This window comes from Theobroma cacao, chromosome 3 (assembly GCF_000208745.1).
Source record: "Theobroma cacao cultivar B97-61/B2 chromosome 3, Criollo_cocoa_genome_V2, whole genome shotgun sequence".
NCBI classification, from domain to species: Eukaryota; Viridiplantae; Streptophyta; class Magnoliopsida; order Malvales; family Malvaceae; genus Theobroma; species Theobroma cacao.
This window is the reverse complement of record NC_030852.1, coordinates 31001848-31020138: the sequence shown is the minus strand read 5'-3', so window position 1 is coordinate 31020138 and position 18291 is coordinate 31001848. Positions and strand designations below refer to the sequence as shown.

The window sequence follows — 18291 nt, the reverse complement described above, 5'->3', positions numbered from 1 at the left end:
ATAATTAAAAGAGAAAGTCTTAATCATTCACAAACTGAATACAGCTTCTAGGGTGTCTACAGTTGCTTTAATTATCAAATGTAAAGAGATTTCTTGTGATAGGTAGATGAAGTAGTGCAAATAAGTAAAAAAATACGTTTGGAGGCGGCAGAAAAGAAGATTGGAGCGATTTTTGAAATAGAGAAGTTCTGGAGGATCATTTATTAGCTGAGGGGAAAAGCCTCTAATGAATTGTGAAGACTTTATATATAATACCAAAAATAGCAGTTACAAGAAAAGACTTTAATGCACGTAATGAGTGATTTTATTAAAAAGAACTTTAATGTTGGGTAATGGTTACTGAGAGTTAATATCAAGTAATGGTTAAAAATTCATTATGTGATCATTGAAGTAATTAGGTGTAATAAAACTTATTCTCAAATAAAAAAGTAACAGAGAAGAGGTATACGTGAAAATGTATAAAAGAAAAAGTTATACGTGAACAAGTACAATTGAAGAAGTTGTACATAAACAAGTATAAAAAAAGAAGGTGTGTGTGAACAAATATATGAGAACAAGGTATGAGGGTAAAACACTTGTACTCTAGAAAAATGTTAAGAGAAAGACCTCTTAATTAACTATTTCTATATCTAAATCATCAAGCCAAACTCTCTGAAACATTCTAAGATAAAAGTAATTCATGAATCTTGTCACTTATTTCAGGTTGTTTGCACCATTCATGTGAAGTGGTTATTCTGTGCAAAATAGTTATTCTACTTGTATTAATTGTTTCATATGAAATAATACTCTACTTATTCTAGTTGTTTTACATAAAATAACATTTCATTTATTATAGTTATTTTGTACAAAATAGTACTTCATTTGTTTTAGTTATTCTACATAAAATAGTATTTCACTTGATTGTTTTCATTATTCTTTGTATAGTATTATACTATAAAATAATTCTTTAAAGAATATATATTAACCAAAATCAAAGTATTTACATAAGTTTCCGCAAGGTTTTACCATCTTGGAAATTCTGATGCAAGGCTGCGACGCATTTAGGATAATTTAGCAACAAATGAGAAGGGAAAGACATCAGCTACTCTTATATTTGACATCATGCAACAATTTATTTCCCTTTCAGTGACAAGGAACTCACCAAAAACAAAAGGTGAATGGCTAAACCTTTACTGCCTAGAACCATTCTTCTTAAGCATGAAATGTATCCCAAACTCAATACCTGACCAAAAAGATGGAATCGATTCCATTTACCAAGTAGCCTGGCCCCATGTTGCTGTGTATGTGCTACTAACTCCAACTAAAGATACAGGGTGGATACAAGAGAAATACAGGGACGTTGTTTTTCTTGACTGAGAAAGTACATGGTTTTTACCTGCGAGGAAGGTCAGCCTGGGAATCTATAGCCAGCTCGGAGCCAGTTTTCTTAAATTGTGACTTTGTGTGCGTGTGTGTGTTTTCTCCATTAAATTCTTATTATATGTAGATACGTATGATGTTCTGTATGATTAGCTCAATCAGCAGAGGTTTTATCCTTAACAAATAACTCAGCATGTTTGGCGAGTAGGTAATGATATTGACATCTTCAACTGTCATTTGTTGGAGAAAAAAGAGGAGGGATTGAGCTGTACACATAAAAGCCGGGAGGGACCCCTGGATTAAAAAGCAATACGTGATCCCCTCAGCATATTATTTGATGGATTGGTTCCTCTCTGCTTTGTGTGCTATGCATATAATATTTCCAGCCAATCTCACATCTGCTAAAGCAAACAGCTGGTCCTTCCTTTCATCAAGGTCTTTTTTTTTTTTGATGCAGAATGCACATTGCATCTAAAGCTCGCACTTTGCTTTATTTTTCTGTGCTATATATATACTACAAGTTGATTAGGACCTTGCAAAAAACTTAATTGCAAGTTGGATAAAGGCTTGATAGTGAGATCAGCTAAAAAAATGGTTCTGAAAATATGAATCTAATAAAGTGCACGTGATGAAGCATATGTTCTTGAATGAAGCAGAATATTAGAATCCATTCTTTGCTAGTCTTGTGGCCCAGATTACCAACCAACTTTTCTGGGGGGACAAAATTTTTTTTTTTTTTTTGGTTTTTATCAGCAAGGAACTGTACAGCTGGTAAAACTAAAGGTGTTTTATTCAGCCATAGCTTTAACAGGCAAAATTTGTTTTAAAAATTGACCTGTGAACAAATTGATGAGTAGGTTCGCTATGGGTTCACATTATTTTACCTTATTTCTCCTGTCAATTCCTATAAGGTTTAGCTTTAAAAGTGTTACAACTTTTATGATACCCCTGATAGTAATTGGCTCAACATTTTTCGTGTTGTTCCGAACCCGATGTCGCGCCAGCAGTTTATAAAAAGTAGATGTTGATGAGAAAGAAAATGTCTAGGGGGAATAGGCCCCAAATGGCACAACTGACAACACAATTCATTTCTGTCCCTTTCTATCGCCATTAATGGCAGGTTCTCTCCTTCACTTACATGCATTAGGGGGCATCTTTGTTGTAGCAAGATTTTATTAGCTAGGCCTTGCAGAGTAAATAAGGAAAATTATTAGCTAGTCAGTTTTGTTTGGAAAATTATGTATGTAAAAAAAAAAAAAAAAGAATCACATTTCTCTTTCAGTAGGATAAGTAAATAAGGAAAAAGCTGGGCTCTCTCTTGGTTCACTTTAAGGTGGGCTTGGAAGCAGGCAGATTGCACTCTCTTAATTGCACAGTGCTTCCCTCTATGGTCGATTATCCCTTCCCCCAAAACAATCGGCCCGATTTTCATTCATTTTAAAAAAGTCTCGAAACTTTCTTCTACCCGGGCAGTTGAATTGGGCCTGTCCCACATGAATCCAGAGTTCCCGGAGTAGAGCCGAAGCCCAAAAACTCAAACCGAAAACAAGAACTGGACAACTCGAACCGAGGAAGAGAACGAGAGAAGAAAAAAGAGGCAAATTGGAGCTCCTGATATTCCATTGCCAGTTCCTCCAAAACCAGGTATTTCAATTCCTTCGAAATCTCTCTCAAAGCTGCCAATTTCTTACTATTTGCTGTAGATTTTAGGGTTTATGCAGGACTTCAATTCCCTCTTCTCTGTTTTTTAGGGTTTAAAAACTTTCCATCTTTTTTACCTATTTGATTATTACAGTGAATTGTAATAGAGAAGGAAAAATTACAAGTCTGTATAAATGGATTCATCACAATCATCTACGTTAGGGACGGGAGGGAGCGGCGGGAATGGGATAGTCAGCAGTCAAACAAATGATACGAGAACCGCCACGCCGAATGATGATCCAAAGCAGAATCTGACTCAAGTAATAAACTCCATCCAGAAAACTTTAGGCCTTCTCCATCAACTATACCTCACCGTCTCTTCTTTTAATGCTGCTTCGCAGCTCCCTCTCCTTCAACGCCTGTAATTTTTCTTCAAATCCCATATATTTTTCGCGTTCTTGTTTTTATAAGATTTTAGTTAGTCTTTGCAGCATTGCTTATCTAATTGGGGTTTACTTTTTGTTGTTGTAGGAATTCCTTGGTTTCGGAGCTTGATAACATGGCAAAATTGTCTGAGAAGTGTAATATTCAAGTGCCTATGGAAGTTCTCAAGTGGGTTTCCCCTGTTCTTTTTGTCCGTGTGTGTGTGTGTTTTCGGGTGCATTCAAGCTTGTTTTCTTCACTGCCCACTTGTAATTTGTTGTGTTTTCATGTAGTTTGATTGATGATGGGAAGAACCCTGATGAATTTACAAGGGATGTTTTAAACAGCTGTATTGCAAAAAATCAGGTTACTAAAGGCAAAACTGATGCCTTCAAGGTAGTCTTTATCTCCAGCTATGGGATATCTTATTCTAATTTCATTTTATTCAGCACTAGTATATATGTGTTTACTCAACTCGTGAATTTTATAGAGTTTACGAAAGCATCTTCTGGAAGAGCTTGAGCAGACGTTTCCTGACGAAGTTGAATCATACAGAGAGATACGTGCAAGTTCTGCTGCTGTAAGTCAAATTAAGCTGACTTTGATTATGAATATGTCTTCTATTCATGTTGTAGTGATCAATTCTTGTTGGATTTTGATTCTTAAGTGGGAAACCTCCTTATTCATGGCCTCTTGGCAAAGCTTTCTGACCCATCATCACTTGTTCATTCTCCCTGCAACATCTTGTTATCCTCCTCCCTGATTTCATCTTTAGATGGATCTTGTCTTGCCTGGTTGTTGAAAATACTCAGGCTTATTTTCTCCTTATCTAGTGTGTTTTTGGCTTCTGTCTTCAAGTTATTCTCATGGAGAGAGCACAATCTCTTAGGCTGGGTAAGGCACTAAAAAGAAGACACTCCTAAACAATTATTTGCCTATTTAGACTTTTCTTTGCATTTGTTTCATGTTTTTCTTGCATTTGCATACAAATCTCTGTTTGGTAGTTGACGAAAGTGGAAACAAGCATGTACCTGTTTATTTATTTAATTGGGAAAAAGGCTTAAGAACATGTGTTATGATATCTGAACTGCATATCTTATAGTGTTAAGAAGCATTAAGCGCACATTGCAATTGCTAAAGCTTAGATGGATATGAAATACTTTAGCGATGAATTGTTGGAATCCAATATTTTTTAGGTGTGTATGTCTAAACGACTCATAGGTTTAACTGAGTTCACTTCACTTGATACTAAACCATGGATAATTCAAATTGATTAGTTTGTTAAGTTTATGGGTACTTTCATGCAGTTTCATGAAAATTGAAATTCTTACTTTACCAGTCTTTACTAAGTTATTTTCATTGGTTACTGTTAGCTTAAAGCACTTGGTACAATGCAGGAATTTAAACGGCTTGCTCAATCACAAAGTATGTTACCAAATGGAGATGTAAAGGTCAAAACTGAGCTTTAGACGCTCATATCGATGATGATTTGGAGGTTTTTAACCCTTTTTTCATTTATATAGGTTTATGTATGTACAAGATTTGGTCAATACATTCTGATGTAACAGCATTTCCTGCTTGTATTAAGAATGTGACAATTAGTAGTATTAAGAATGCAGCAATTTGTAGTACAGTTTCTGATATTAATGATGGGAGCATATGAGCATTCTCTTCATGACTAATGAAGCAAAAATTATTGTACTGTTTCTCATTCTTTTCCCTCAAATAAAGCCAAACTTCACAATATGCTTTATTTTACAGATTGAAGCTGAATTGTCGCCATTTATTTGGAGACTGACAATAAAACTCTATGCTGGGCAAATTAAAAGCAGGGAATATTCTGGCAGTTATTCTAGTTATAAGTGGAAAATATTCTTGCAGTTATTCTTAGTATTTGGAAGCTTGGAAAGGCAAAATTGTATATTTGCATCAGTACTTTTTGTTGTGCAGTTATTTGACAGAGATATTAGTTTAGACATATTGGAGGCCTGTTGTTGTGAGGCTTCTTGCTCATAAACTCATATGTGTTAGTCAAGGGGCACAGTCTTTCTACTATATTGCCTATTTTTTCATAAGCTCATTCTGCCTGAATATAGTCCCCTTGTTTGCGTCATTTGTACTATAATCTTTTATCATCCCGTTTGCATTTTTTATACGATTAAATGAGTATAAATGACTGGAAGGGAATCCTACAGTGCTGTACATTTTTCGGAAAACTACTGTCGCTGACTTTGTGATCCTGCTCATGGACGTAAAATCCGTACTACCATGATGTCCAGCTTGAGGCCTTAACTCTTGTCATGCTCATATCATGCAACTGTGATCGTCTTGAATGTTTGAAGAATCCAAGTATTAGAAACTTTTCTCAGTTAGGTCGTCTCTGCCTTGTTGAACTCCTTGTTACCTTTTTCTTTTTCATTAATGTGTTTTTTGAATTCAATTACTACCTAGACAGTGTAAGGAAGTATAGTTTTAAGAGAGTTAATAACTGGGAGTGCTCCGAACAAATAAAAACAGAGGAAAAAGAAAACGAACCGAAGGTGCATGCATCATGGATGTAGTTACATGCCGATAGAAAAATATATGCAGACAGAATTGAAATTTCTGATGTGAGTCAGTCAGTGTACTATAGTGCAAGCGCTGCATATGTTCACTTCGCATTCAAGTTTACCAATATTCCCACCAATTTGAACTACAACTTGATTCATCAAGGAAACAATTGGATTCGAAGCCGCACCATTTTTCTGATGAAGTCAAGGAACCATCTGTGGCTTCCATCATATCCAGAACCACTCTATCCTCATCCCTGCTCTCAGCATCTCTGCTATTGTTATCGCTTGAAATCATGTGGTCATAGCCTTCAAATAGAAAGGTAATCTTCTCGTTAGCGTCGCATATAACACTCTTGTTCTCGGAATTGCCATCGCCACTGTTTCCAGTTCTGTTTGGTTCATGGGTTTTGTTTCCATGTTCCATCTCAAGTTGACCCTTCAGTTTTTGCAACTGTTGAGAACCAATAGGTTTAGAAGTTAGAATCTGTAAGCAAAAGTGTTCTAACATGTATAGTGAATGACAAGGGAAAATACCTGGATACGCAATGATTGATTCTCTCTTTTCAAGGATTCATAGCTAGAAGCAAGAGCATCATAACTCTCTTTCAAAATGTTGTAATCTCGCTCAATTTGCTTAGATTTTGATCTAGCTCTCCTATTCTGGAACCAGATAGCAATCTGTCGAGGCTGTAGTCCAAGCTCATTAGCTAGCAGCTGTTTTTTCTGCGACTCTGGTCTTGAGTCTGACTCAAACATGAATTCTAGTGACCTAATTTGTTCATCACTGAATCTTCTTTTGTTCTTGCTACTGGGTTTAATATTTGTAATAGGGTGGTCGTGCAGATCCAAACCTGATAAACCAACTTCCACCTTCACCGTCGCTGCCGCTTGGTGCTGCTCTTTCCTTGTCAACATGGTGGTAGTATCTGTTTTGTAGAGTGGAGTGTGAAGCAAACGGAGATGGAGAGCTTAATGTATAGAAATATGGTGGGACTGCGATAAGTGGTGAGGGTATCCAAGGGGTGGGCTAAAGCCGGTTTTGATGGGGAAAATACCAACTGTACTGCTGCTGCTCTATTGGTGCACCTGTTGGACAGCCTCGTGTGGGTTTTTCTCTCAAACCGACATGGCCATTTATTTGTTTTAAAATCGTCCTGGAATGTATAATGTCGCAACGTGATTGGTTATGGGACCTGCATGGGTCTATTCTGTGATTTGGGATCTGGGTTTCCCTAAGATTTCTTTCAGGGATGGAGCAAACGTTCTTTTCATTCTCCCAATTCGGATGATGGTATGATGATACATAAATTTCGCAGGCCCATACGCGTATTCTCATCTCAACCCATTAAACATGGAAATCAATCATATCAAATTCATTTGTTGGGTATATGACTTAGGAATATGAATATCTAAGGACACTACCACCCATTCCCATCTTCTAAGTTATTGAAAGGTATTTTTCAGCAAAGTCATTTCGTTTAGGAACAACTTCGTCGTCGTACAATGCGGGAAAGCCACGTTTTATGTCTAAAGTAATTCTTTTGACAATGGCAACTTTGGATCGTAGCGTCAGGACAAAGCCAGGGTAAAGCAGGCTTTACGTATAGAACCAATCAGTAGACGCCACACTTGTTCAGAGTCAAAACAGAGGTCCACTTTTGTGACCTGCCAGTAATAATCTATCTGAATGCGGAATTCATGGGGTATTTTGCATCTGAACGTGTCGATCATCTTGTGGTTCTGTGGACACGTGAAGTGTAATTTGATGGGATTTTGGAAAGAGTTTTTGGGTGACAAGTGGCCGCTAACTCTACTTATAGGGCACAAAAATTGATTCTTGAAGATTCGATGTTCACACTTCCCAGCCAGACTGTCGCTCTGAGTTACTGTTTCAGCATCCTCACTTCGCTGTATGTTTAGGTCCTCCTACGGTTTCTGATAAATTGATGGGGTTGGGTGGGTGGGTCTTCTTCACTTACATTCATCAGTTGAGTTCCATCCTTCCTTTCACATGTTCAAATTGGAATTTAAGAATATTTTATACCCTCCCCACGGTATCAGCGTTCATACTTGGTGGGGTTCTAATGAAGCGATAAATCAAATTTTGATTGGGAACTTTAATGGACGTAGACTGAGATGTGATATATATTTATTTTATCAAAACACTTAATATCCTCAACCTATCTGAACTAATTAATTTTCACCCAGATTATGCAAAAAATCATTCCGAGTTCACACTGGGACATTCTTAACGTTGGTTGGATTTTAAATTTTTCAAGGAAGAATTGGTACAAAGCTACTGGCATATGAATATCTTATGTATTAGTGGTAGGCAGAGTATATAACTAGGTTTTAACTTTTGTCGTAGTTTTCTTTAACAGATTGCAAACATATATACGAATGATTTGCCATTTCTTTTCAACTCAGAACCAAAATGTGTTCTCAATGTTCTGGAAATTGATAGTTGTTGAATCCGTTTCATTTTTCAGCACTAAAAATCTATGAAAACCGAGGCAGAGCGAGTGCAAACAATCTGGAAACCGGACTCACCAGAGCCCATGGGCTGTATGGTGGCCTTGTTCTGTCCCAATTGATTCGTTTCTGTTCAGTTTTTCAGCTGTCTTCAGCTAGCTTAGTCCAGTTGATCGCCCCTGATTGGACCTTGGCGATACTTGGGTCTTTCACTCTTTTAGTTAAGTTGAAGCATTCTATCGCTTTTTCTTTTACTCATAGGAAATCCGTGAAAGCCTGGCCCAAAGAAAAGATTTGTTTACAGGAAACGAAAAGGATGAGGCCTGAAAAGAGATTCAGGACCCACAAATTTATGCGCAGTTTGTAATCACAATATAATATAATATACATAAACATGAAACATATTACTAACAGGTAAAACTGAGTTACAGGCATATGCCAGATTGTAAAGATGAGTGTATCAGAAAAAAATATATACAGATACAAGGGTGAGCAGAAGGGAGCTGGCCCCATGTTACAACAATGTTGATTTTCTACACACACATATATATATGTGAATGTCTGATAGATTTGTTTGTTGGCTTCACGTATTCAATTTCCATCCCCCCTTTATTTCTTTCTTCTTTCCCCTTTTAACGTCTCTGGTGCAGTGCTTTAATAAAGTACAATATATTTTTCCCCCTCACTTTTGGTATCCAGCTTTAATGGTACAATAAAAATTTGGCAGTAAAACAGTGTGGAACAGCATGATCAAGGTCAGTTTGGCTATGCGTTAAAATAAAGGAAACGAAACTCAATGTGTCGTGGCATGTATGTTTTGAGTTGGAAATTTCAAACATGGAGGATAAGAAGAAGAAAACCTTTGGTTCTGCTTTCTACGTTGTTTAGTTTGTAGAGAATCTTCTTCTTCTTCTCTCAATTGGAATTGGGGTTGGGTGGCCTAAAAGCTTGCAAAAAAGGCTTCTCACCTTTTCACTTTTCAACCACTCTTCCACATTTTCTAAAGCTTATTTGCTGCGCCCAACAGGTTAATATAATAAACCAAAATCTTAATCAGCCCATATAAGATCAGTTGAAGGATTTATCTTTGATTTGCTTGAATTATTTCTTTTCCAAGGAAGAAGAGGGCAGACGTAGCTGTTAATGAATGTGGTGGGAATTGGGAAAGAACAAAAATCTAGGTAAAGTTTGGTGCCGACATGAGGAGTTAGGTCAATCTTCATGAAATTAGAGAAAAAAAAAAAAGAAGAATGGGGTGGATGGGGGGTCTTGGAAAAGATAAATGTAACATTAAATACTTTATTCAAAATGTTTTTCCCCGAGGGTAAGGTCAAAACAGTGACTTAAAGAGGTCAATGGAACAAATATGCGGCAATTATTTTCCTCTCTCGGATTTTTTCATTTTTAATTTGTTTATTTTTGCTTGGGAGCAAAAGAGTATTAATTTTCATCCATCGTCAAGAAATTTGGTCAAACAATGTGTCACAAAAACTTAATCTATTACGAGCCCATGTTTTCAATATAAAAAACATACTTAATAAGTAAAAGAAAGTCCATATTTATATATTCAAGACTTACCTATCCTTACTAATATGAGATTTATGGCATTTCACCTTTGTTAATTGTGCGATGTCCTTATTGCATTGGCTCTTTACTCATAGAGGAAAGAAACTCTTACAATAGTCCAGATTAACTTCGACCTTTGTATCTCTTATGGAAATCCCATATCAGTAAAGATTTAAGTTTGTTATGATATATACCACTGTCACAAGCTCATGTTTCCTTTCTCTAAATAACTTTCTCTCTTCTTTCTTTCTTTAGTTTTTGTATTTTTTAGTTTAAAGATTTACTGAAACTCTATTTTCAGAGTTTAAAATTGCACGAGATCGAGCTTAAATTCTGTTATGTGTAATTTTTTTATGAAAAAATAGTTGACATAATATTTAAAAAAGTTTCTAAACTATTCAAAAAAATTCTAAAAGTTATTTTTTATTGCGTTCAATGAAATCCTTATTCTCTTATTTTGAGTCAAATAAATCATTATAATTAATAGTTGACTTACTTAAAATGCCACTTACATTTTTTTACCACGTGTCTCTAACGTGTCACGTTAACATATTATAATTGATGATGAGACAACATATTGAGATGTCATAATTGATGATGATTTGATGTGTTAATGTGACATAATGATATACTCATGTGACATTTTTCAACGTCTATATCAATATCATATGAGTATAAAATGACAAATGATATTTTGAGTGATGACAATTAACCCATCATTAGTTATAAGAGCTTATTTAACTTAAAATAAAAGTATAAAAACTTAATTGAATGCAACAAAATAATAATGACTTATTTAAATTTTTTTGAACATTATGTCAAAATAGTTTATTCTCTAACTTTGTAAAATGAAGATTTTCAATTAATTTAGACACTGCAATGACATGCTAAAAGGAAAAAATTGTTGTAAGAAATTATTTAAAATGACCAATCCAAGCTTTGATTTACTTAGAAAAAGTTATCTACAGTCACAGGGGTTCATGCATCTAAAAGTCTAAACCAAAATTCAATTATATCACGTGACTAAAAGTTTCAAACATTGAATGACCTAACCAAAAAACCTTATAATTTCAACACTCTAGTTCTAAAGAAAAAATATTTTGAAGAACCAATTTCATCTCTTTGTAATAAGACTAGTCATAAAATTTCTCAACACTAATAACTAAGCCATCACATATAGATCAATCTTATGCAAGGGTTAAAACGATTTCCCCATTTCCTGTTGAATCTTCTTATTGGCAACATAAAGGTATGTCAATTGGCTGAGGAATTCTTGCAGTGTTGAAAATGTGTGTGCTTAAAAAGTTAAAAAGCTTTGGAATTATGCTTCAAAAGAGTAAAACAGGCAGAGATTAAGTGGATAGTCAGCGTCATGGAAACTGTTTAGTACGTAATGAAAATGAATCAGAATGGAAGGACCATGTGTCATCAGTGAAGCTGAAAGCACTTGAATTTTAAGCAGAAAACGCTGACCTGACCAGTGACCACACGCTCCCTGTCTTTTTTTTTTTTTTTTCCTTTTAAATATATTGTTACTACTACTCCTAAGTCTGTGTGAGTCTGTGACTGTCGTCATCTCGAATCCCCCGCGAGCGTAGAAAGAAAAAAAAAAGTAGCGAAAAATTGCAGTGAACGAGGGAGGGCCGAAGAAAGGTGGTTCCCATTTTCATGATCTTTATTTATGAATTTCTTCTATCAAAGTTTATACTGTACAAAAATATGGTATATGATATATGCTATCCTTTTGCTAAACGGAACACACTTTGTCCAAATATAGGACGGTGAATTAGCTCAACTAATCCTCTGACTCATCCTTGTCAATTCCTCTATATCTTGTCGTCGTCATCAGCATCATTAATTATAACATGATCATGAATTTTATTATATTCTTTTTCTTTATTTCTTTTAAGTGAATAATTGCTAAAACCCTCTTAACTATATGATCTAAGTTAATTACCCTTACACCTATAAAGTGCTATTGGGAGAGGTTACTCTTACTCGGGAAAGTTATAATTATACCACTATGGCTATTTGCTACTGGTTTTCCTTTCGAACAGAAGACATGAACGGAATCCTTCAGAAATGTTGTTCTCTAGTTTTGGAATTTGTACATGTTTGTGAGAAGAAAGTAGCAAATATTGGAGTCAAATTCGTTAGCGTTGGAATGCAAAGATATTTTTTCCTTTATCATGTTTTAACAATGTTGCCATCAAGTTTAATCAGGGCGCTTTACCTTATTATTCCAGTTTAATATGGATTACTACTTTCATTAAAAAATATTAAATTAAGTTCATAATTCAAATGTCCTTTTCTTTTTAAACTTTCTATATGTATCAACTTGTTTTTTATCATTAAGCTAAGCTTATTCAGCTTTGAGAGTGGCTATTTCTTAAATTAAGAAATGGATTAATTAATATACTAGTTTAATAATTTCTTTTTCGATATGGGGTTAGTTAGGATTAAGATAGAGCTAAATATAACAGCTGGAGCTGATGGTGTGATTAGGTCATGATTATGATCTCGTGGTAGACATGGGATTTGATATCAAGGAGAAAAAGAGGGAGAAAAAAAAGGGGGAGCCTGAATTTCTCTCTCTATAATATATTGTTGCATGCTAATGCTATATTGCTATAAATATATATATTGATCGATGAAATAGATATATAAGCAAAGTGACGTACACGAGAGAGAGAGAGAGAGAGAGAGAGAAGTGGGGGTTGGGGGTCTGGTCATTTCTGGAACCCAAGACCCAGACGTAGGGTCAGGGGGTCTGCTACTTTTATTACTTTCTTTGTCCTTTTCACCTCTCCATCTCTCCTTCTTAGCCTTTTCATCTCTATATCAACTTATCTTTTTCTCACTTCCATCACTCACCCATATCATTTCTCATTCACTGTTACTCACAATCAACCCAGCATCTCTCTCTCCATCTCTTTACACCTCACTCTTTCTCTTATTCAGGGAACTTTGGTTAACTTTTTCGTTTTTTGGTGAAATAGATGAGAAGAATGGAAGGAAGCTGTTTCCTTTGAGGGGAATGTTGTCTGGCTCGAGGCCACCAACTAGATCTATAATTCTATCTCAATTGATCAAAATTTTCTGTGGATTTTATTTTTTCGACTAAAGTTGAGATCATGATCATTGATCATAAGTTAGTGACGTCGGACCAGGCTTCATTCCCCCCAATTATTGCTTCCATGTTCCGTGATGTTTACTTTCGAACCTTTTCTTGATTTTTTTGCATTGATCTCCTGGTGAGTTTTCTTTTTCTTGTTCTTGTTCTTGTTTATCTTCTCTTCGTCACATGTAATTTAAGGGGTTTTTTTTTTTTAATCGTTTTTGTACATGGGTTTTTTGGTCATTAGGGAAATTAAGGTCGTTGGGCATCACCAGATTGGTGTAATGATGAAAGATTTTGACTGCGCTTTTCCTCCTTTTTTGTTTTTCTGACTGAAGATGTAAAGGATCATCATTACTCTTTTACATGCCATATATATCTTATAGTATATCTTTTTCTCTCTAAATTTTATGGCTCGGTGGTGTTGTTTGTCAGTCTAGCTCTTTTAGGTTCATCATTGGACTGGTTTTTTTCATGATGGCCTTAAGAATCTTCTCTGTCCGTTTCTGCTCCATCCTGATCTAAGCCCTGGCTGGCTTCTTCTTCCCCTCCCACAACTACTACCAACTCTTCTCTCTTAACCGTCTTTTTTTTTTTTGCCTTACTAGACAGGTTTCTGGTTAGGGTTTCTCGGTTGATAAAGAGAAGTAGCTCTTTCAGAACACTTGTTTTGCTTGAGATTCTCTTAATAGTAATTTTTACTATTGAAGTGAATGTTCTTTTACCTGTTTTCAACTCTGAAGATGCTTACATCGAGGTGTTTTTTTGCTTCTTTTATTTTTTTTCCGTTCTTTTTCTTAAACCTTCTTACGCTTTCAGAAAAACTTTATATCAGTTCTGCTTGTTTTCTTTGCAAGAAGTGGTGGGTAAGTTACTGGACTATCTGGAGCAGTGTAATCTCCGCCCTCTTTTGTTTTTATGCCTGCTTTTATCTCTGATTTAACTTTGGTACTTTTTATATAGTATTAACACTTGGATCTGTGTATTTTCTGGTCAACTGATACCCTTTGAAAGGCTGAAGAGATGGACTCCACTCCCTGGAGGTATTCTTTCATACATTTTTGTTTTATTATTCTGATCTGATGTTTTTAATTTTTAAGTGGTTCCTTAGATCTAAATTTGAGCTTAATTTTGACTTGTAAATCTTAGAAGTATCACCAAGATTTGATCCTTATATGGTACTAGCTTTTGTGAAGCGTGTGTTTTACACTTCTTCTATTGCTTAAAGAAAAGGAGAAAGGTGAGAGAATAATCTTTCAAAAAAAGAGAGAGATTTGTGACTATTGGGCAGTATTCGAGAATCAAAACCACTTGCAAAACTATGCCACTAAGTTAGCATTATGAATGAAGCACTCTTCATAAATTATGAGGTTTGAGCTTAGCATTATAAACCAGTTTGGGAATTCTGGGACTCATCTGCATCAAAAAAGGAATGATGTGATAGATTGGACCTCTGAGTTTTGCTTGAACCATGTGGTCTTGTCTTTTACATTATCAGCTGCTTGCAGTTTAAAACAGAAAACCCCCATTGCTTCTCTCCTTTATGTCATTCCAAACATACAATGAGGGTTAACCTCAAAGGGTTTTCTTGTTCTCTTTTTCCTTTTCATATTTGTTTATAGTTATTGTTGACCGATGTATAATTACACCTAACACACAGAATCACCAGGGTTTCACGTGTTTCATCTTTAAATACATGGCATTGATTTTAGAGGTTTTCAGAAGAGAAAACAATATGCAGAAAGGAAAAAGATGAGGCGGTCTTTGGTGTGTTGATGTTATGTTAATTAATGTGTTTTTCTTTAGATGGTGAGCTTTGTGTAGTTGATCAGGCAGGGGCAACAGAGACCATACAGAAGTGAAATAGAGAAAGAAAAACAGGTGATTGAAAAGGTGAATGAAAGAGAAGCGTCATCAACAGGACAACCGTGATGGGTCTATGCAAGCTGCTTGCTTTTGTGTATGTTATGCCTCATTCTGTCATCAATTTCTGAAGCTGAGGCATATGCAACACTGAATGCCTTTAATGGTCTGACTCTCTCGTTCTCTCTCTCATATTTGCTAGTATATTATACAGTTGAGTCAACATCAGCATTGACGCCATGGATTCCTCTTTAAACTGACTGTGATTAATATTTATGGACTACCCATGTAGTATCCATTAAAGTAAAGCTCTAAGAATTTAAACCCAAGGTTTTTTTTTTTTTTCTGTTTGCTATTCCACAATCTAGTTAGGAATCTAGTACATAATTATCAGCTTAAGCGTTGCAACCCCCACTCCCCTGGCATCTGTTCTTGATCTCTTTTGCATTTGCAAAGTAAAACCAAAGAATCTTTTGAAGCCACAATATCTATTATAGTAGTCTATATATTGCCATTATAAAGTGTCGCTCGTAAAGATGCTCTACCCTGATAAAACTACAATATCTTTTTCTCATTTTATGTCTCTTAATGGAATCAAATTATTCTATCAACATTATAATATGCGATAACTTGAGTATTGCAGATATATTCTTTTAAAATTACTTAATCAAGACCATGTTTCCAAACATGATGAAATATGTTGTTTGTTAAAGAGTCTGTGACCCCTGAACAAAATTAAGATAATTTGTCTTTCATCATTTGTATCATGTTTACAAGCGAAGCACTTGTTATATATATTCAAGTGGAAAACCTTCAAAACATTGGCTATCAATATGGCAAGTTAATGAGGAAAACTTTTTTCTTAAGCTTAAGATGGCTGTAGACTATAGTATCGTGTGCTAGTCTTCAACAGGCAATTTAATCATCGGATAGAGTGCCAACTTAGTATTTGCTAATTAAAACAGTATTCAAGTTGTTAATGACGTGCCATTTTAAAGATGTAAGCATTAACTACTGCTCTAAGTTTCCTTAATAAGTTTAATGTCGATAATTCAGAGAATAGACAGGTTTTTTTTTTTTTTTTGGTTTGGGATCTTTTAGTATTTTCCTTTAGGACAAATGCAACATATAAATTGACTGTAAATGTGCTGATTTTCTATGCATTGACTATTGGATGAATATATTTTTTAAATAAAAGTTTAAATATTTAATCAAATAATTGATCTCGAGAGGTGATTTTCACACACTGCCACTGGATAAATTTATGTAAATGTTAGTAACTTAAAGATATATGGTAGTTTTAACATGTATTTATGTTAACAAGATTCCATTAATCAGCTATCCAAAACAAGAATGGAGTGATGAGGGAAATGCATGAAAGAGAGGCACTCTCTGGTTAACACCATGTGAGAAGGGAAATGAATGAAAGAGATGTACTCTTTTTAGTCTTCTGCGCACATCTCAGATATAATACGCCAGTAGAATAGTGGAGTCAGAAGCGATTACTCTGACTAGGACGAGAACAGTTTTGTCTTACCATGATATCTGAACAGATAAGTGCGTTACAGCCACAGGTATTTTGTACTATTCAGCACATGTAACACAGGTTACAACCATTGATAAGATAAGAATAAGCTAACTTGACATTATCTTCTTTTAACTTTTGCTCTTTGGTTAGGGGAAAAGTTTTCCAATATGAGATAGTATTTAATTGTCTTCTTAGAAGGTACTCTTTAAGATTCAGCTGGGGTGTTGATCACTTCAATCACCTCGTGAAGCCTATGTTAACCCTATATGATCGATAGTTGATACTTAAGGTCTTGGGCAATACTTGCCAGGAATATTGCTCCGATGAGTGCATATAATGGCAGTGTCAGTCCAAATAATATGGTTGTTGATCTAGTGTTGCAAGCAAGGAACAATGCAATTTCCTATTGCCCCTGCAAACATGGTATAGTTTTGCAGAATTTGAAGGGGCCGGGGGGGTCTATCTGGAGAAACACCAAGAATTACATGTACGTGCAGCATTTGCAGCATCGATTACTATAGACCAATGAATTTCAGTGTGGGGGCCAATGCAAAGCTATTGACGGGTCTGGCACAACTTGAATCGAATTGGACCAAGAAAAGGGGTTGATTTCAAAATCGGAACGACCACATTCAGGGCTGTTGTCGCGTCGTGGGCCTGGCCTATAAGTTCACAACACTTACATTGAAATTCCTCCATCTGAATATCTTAGACAGACAATCACACCAATCAGATTAGCACCCGCCTGAAATAATCTTCTTTTTTCTTTTGTGAGATAAAAATGTAATGACTTGATTTGCTTCTGAGTTGAAACTATTCTTCATATATATACATAATCAGTTTATAGAAGGAATACGTATCATTCTCTTAAAACAATTTATAATGCAAGGAACAATGTTGAGCTACCTAAGGTAAGTGGTACTCAGGAGTGCTTTGAGTGTCTTATCTTCATTTCGTTTAGAAGCAAGGGAACGATCCATAGAGTCTATGGTAAGGAAGTCTGAGGGAGTCTTGCAGAATTTTTTATTTTTTTTATTTTGCAGCATGTCGCAGCAGATGATGTAAATAGGGACCTCTGTAAAAATTGAGGATTGCAGGATAGCTTTTATTATCATTAATTCTTTGTATTTTGTTTTCCTTTTCTAGCAGGATGTTACCTCGTTCCAGATTGTTTCTGCTCTTTCTTTGGAAATAAATATTGAGCCATTTAAAATATTCTGGACCCATGTGGGCCTTTGGGTTTTTAGCAAATATGGGTTAGATTCTGTTGTTGGATCCACTAAAGGTGACTGGGTTATGGATCGTCTCCATCTTAAATATGACAGGGCAAGCTATTGATAATGTGTGGAGTACCTGAATGGGCTAAATAGTCTACATTCGCGGTCACTTTAGAAAGTTGTGAGTTGTGACTATATAAGGTTGCAATTTGCCCCGTATTAGGATCATCGTCTTTGATAATATTTCTTGTGCATGCAGAAAATTTTTCGAATTTGGTAATCAAGGTAGGCTTTTAGTTTTAAATTGATGAAATATGATTGCATGTTTAATTTAGTTATTAGCATAATGTGTGTGAATTATGAATAGATTTGTTTCAAAACCAGAATTTGTTAGTGTTACAAACTAACAAAATATAGCTTAGCTGTCCATGCATTTGTTACAGCTTGGTTCCAATATTTTTGTGGATCTTCACGAGTAGTTCAAGTTTAATTTGGATGCTAAATTTAGCCGAAGAATATTGCATTCAAGCTGTCGTCTATAAATTACCGTTT

The 18291-nt window shown here is 35.4% G+C and overlaps 2 protein-coding genes and 1 long non-coding RNA gene across 4 annotated transcripts; 2 read left to right on the top strand and 1 right to left on the bottom strand.

Annotated features, from left to right (window-relative positions):
* LOC18605975 (mediator of RNA polymerase II transcription subunit 10b) lies at nt 2701-5538 on the top strand. 2 transcript variants are annotated; one of them, XM_007039327.2, is made up of 7 exons: nt 2701-3003; nt 3155-3421; nt 3532-3612; nt 3717-3819; nt 3914-4003; nt 4821-4918; nt 5185-5538. In XM_007039327.2, the coding sequence occupies exons 2-6, from the start codon at nt 3195-3197 to the stop codon at nt 4890-4892; spliced, it is 573 nt and encodes a 190-aa protein (XP_007039389.2). In that variant the 5' UTR covers nt 2701-3003; nt 3155-3194; the 3' UTR covers nt 4893-4918; nt 5185-5538. The 2 variants fall into 2 exon arrangements, with proteins under 2 accessions (XP_007039389.2, XP_017973756.1); XM_018118267.1 differs by lacking the exon at nt 5185-5538 and having other exon boundaries at nt 4821-5169.
* On the bottom strand, nt 5940-7293 carry LOC18605974 (homeobox-leucine zipper protein ATHB-12). Its single transcript, XM_007039326.2, has 2 exons — nt 6510-7293; nt 5940-6426 (listed from the first exon to the last, which is right to left on the bottom strand). The coding sequence occupies exons 1-2, from the start codon at nt 6888-6890 to the stop codon at nt 6091-6093; spliced, it is 717 nt and encodes a 238-aa protein (XP_007039388.2). The 5' UTR covers nt 6891-7293; the 3' UTR covers nt 5940-6090.
* Nucleotides 13282-17347, top strand: LOC18605973. The gene is made up of 2 exons (XR_001926872.1): nt 13282-14174; nt 14938-17347. It is a non-coding gene; the product is annotated as an uncharacterized LOC18605973 (long non-coding RNA).

Bases quoted from the DNA above. Each gene is read 5' to 3' on its own strand.
- LOC18605975 (XM_007039327.2), top strand. From the start codon at position 3,195: ATGGATTCATCACAATCATCTACGTTAGGGACGGGAGGGAGCGGCGGG. The intron at 3,422-3,531 runs GTAATTTTTCTT...TTGTTGTTGTAG, and splicing joins CTCCCTCTCCTTCAACGCCT to GAATTCCTTGGTTTCGGAGC. The intron at 3,820-3,913 runs GTAGTCTTTATC...TGAATTTTATAG, and splicing joins GCAAAACTGATGCCTTCAAG to AGTTTACGAAAGCATCTTCT.
- LOC18605974 (XM_007039326.2), bottom strand. From the start codon at position 6,890: ATGTTGACAAGGAAAGAGCAGCACCAAGCGGCAGCGACGGTGAAGGTG. The intron at 6,427-6,509 runs GTATTTTCCCTT...GGTTCTCAACAG, and splicing joins ATCAATCATTGCGTATCCAG to TTGCAAAAACTGAAGGGTCA.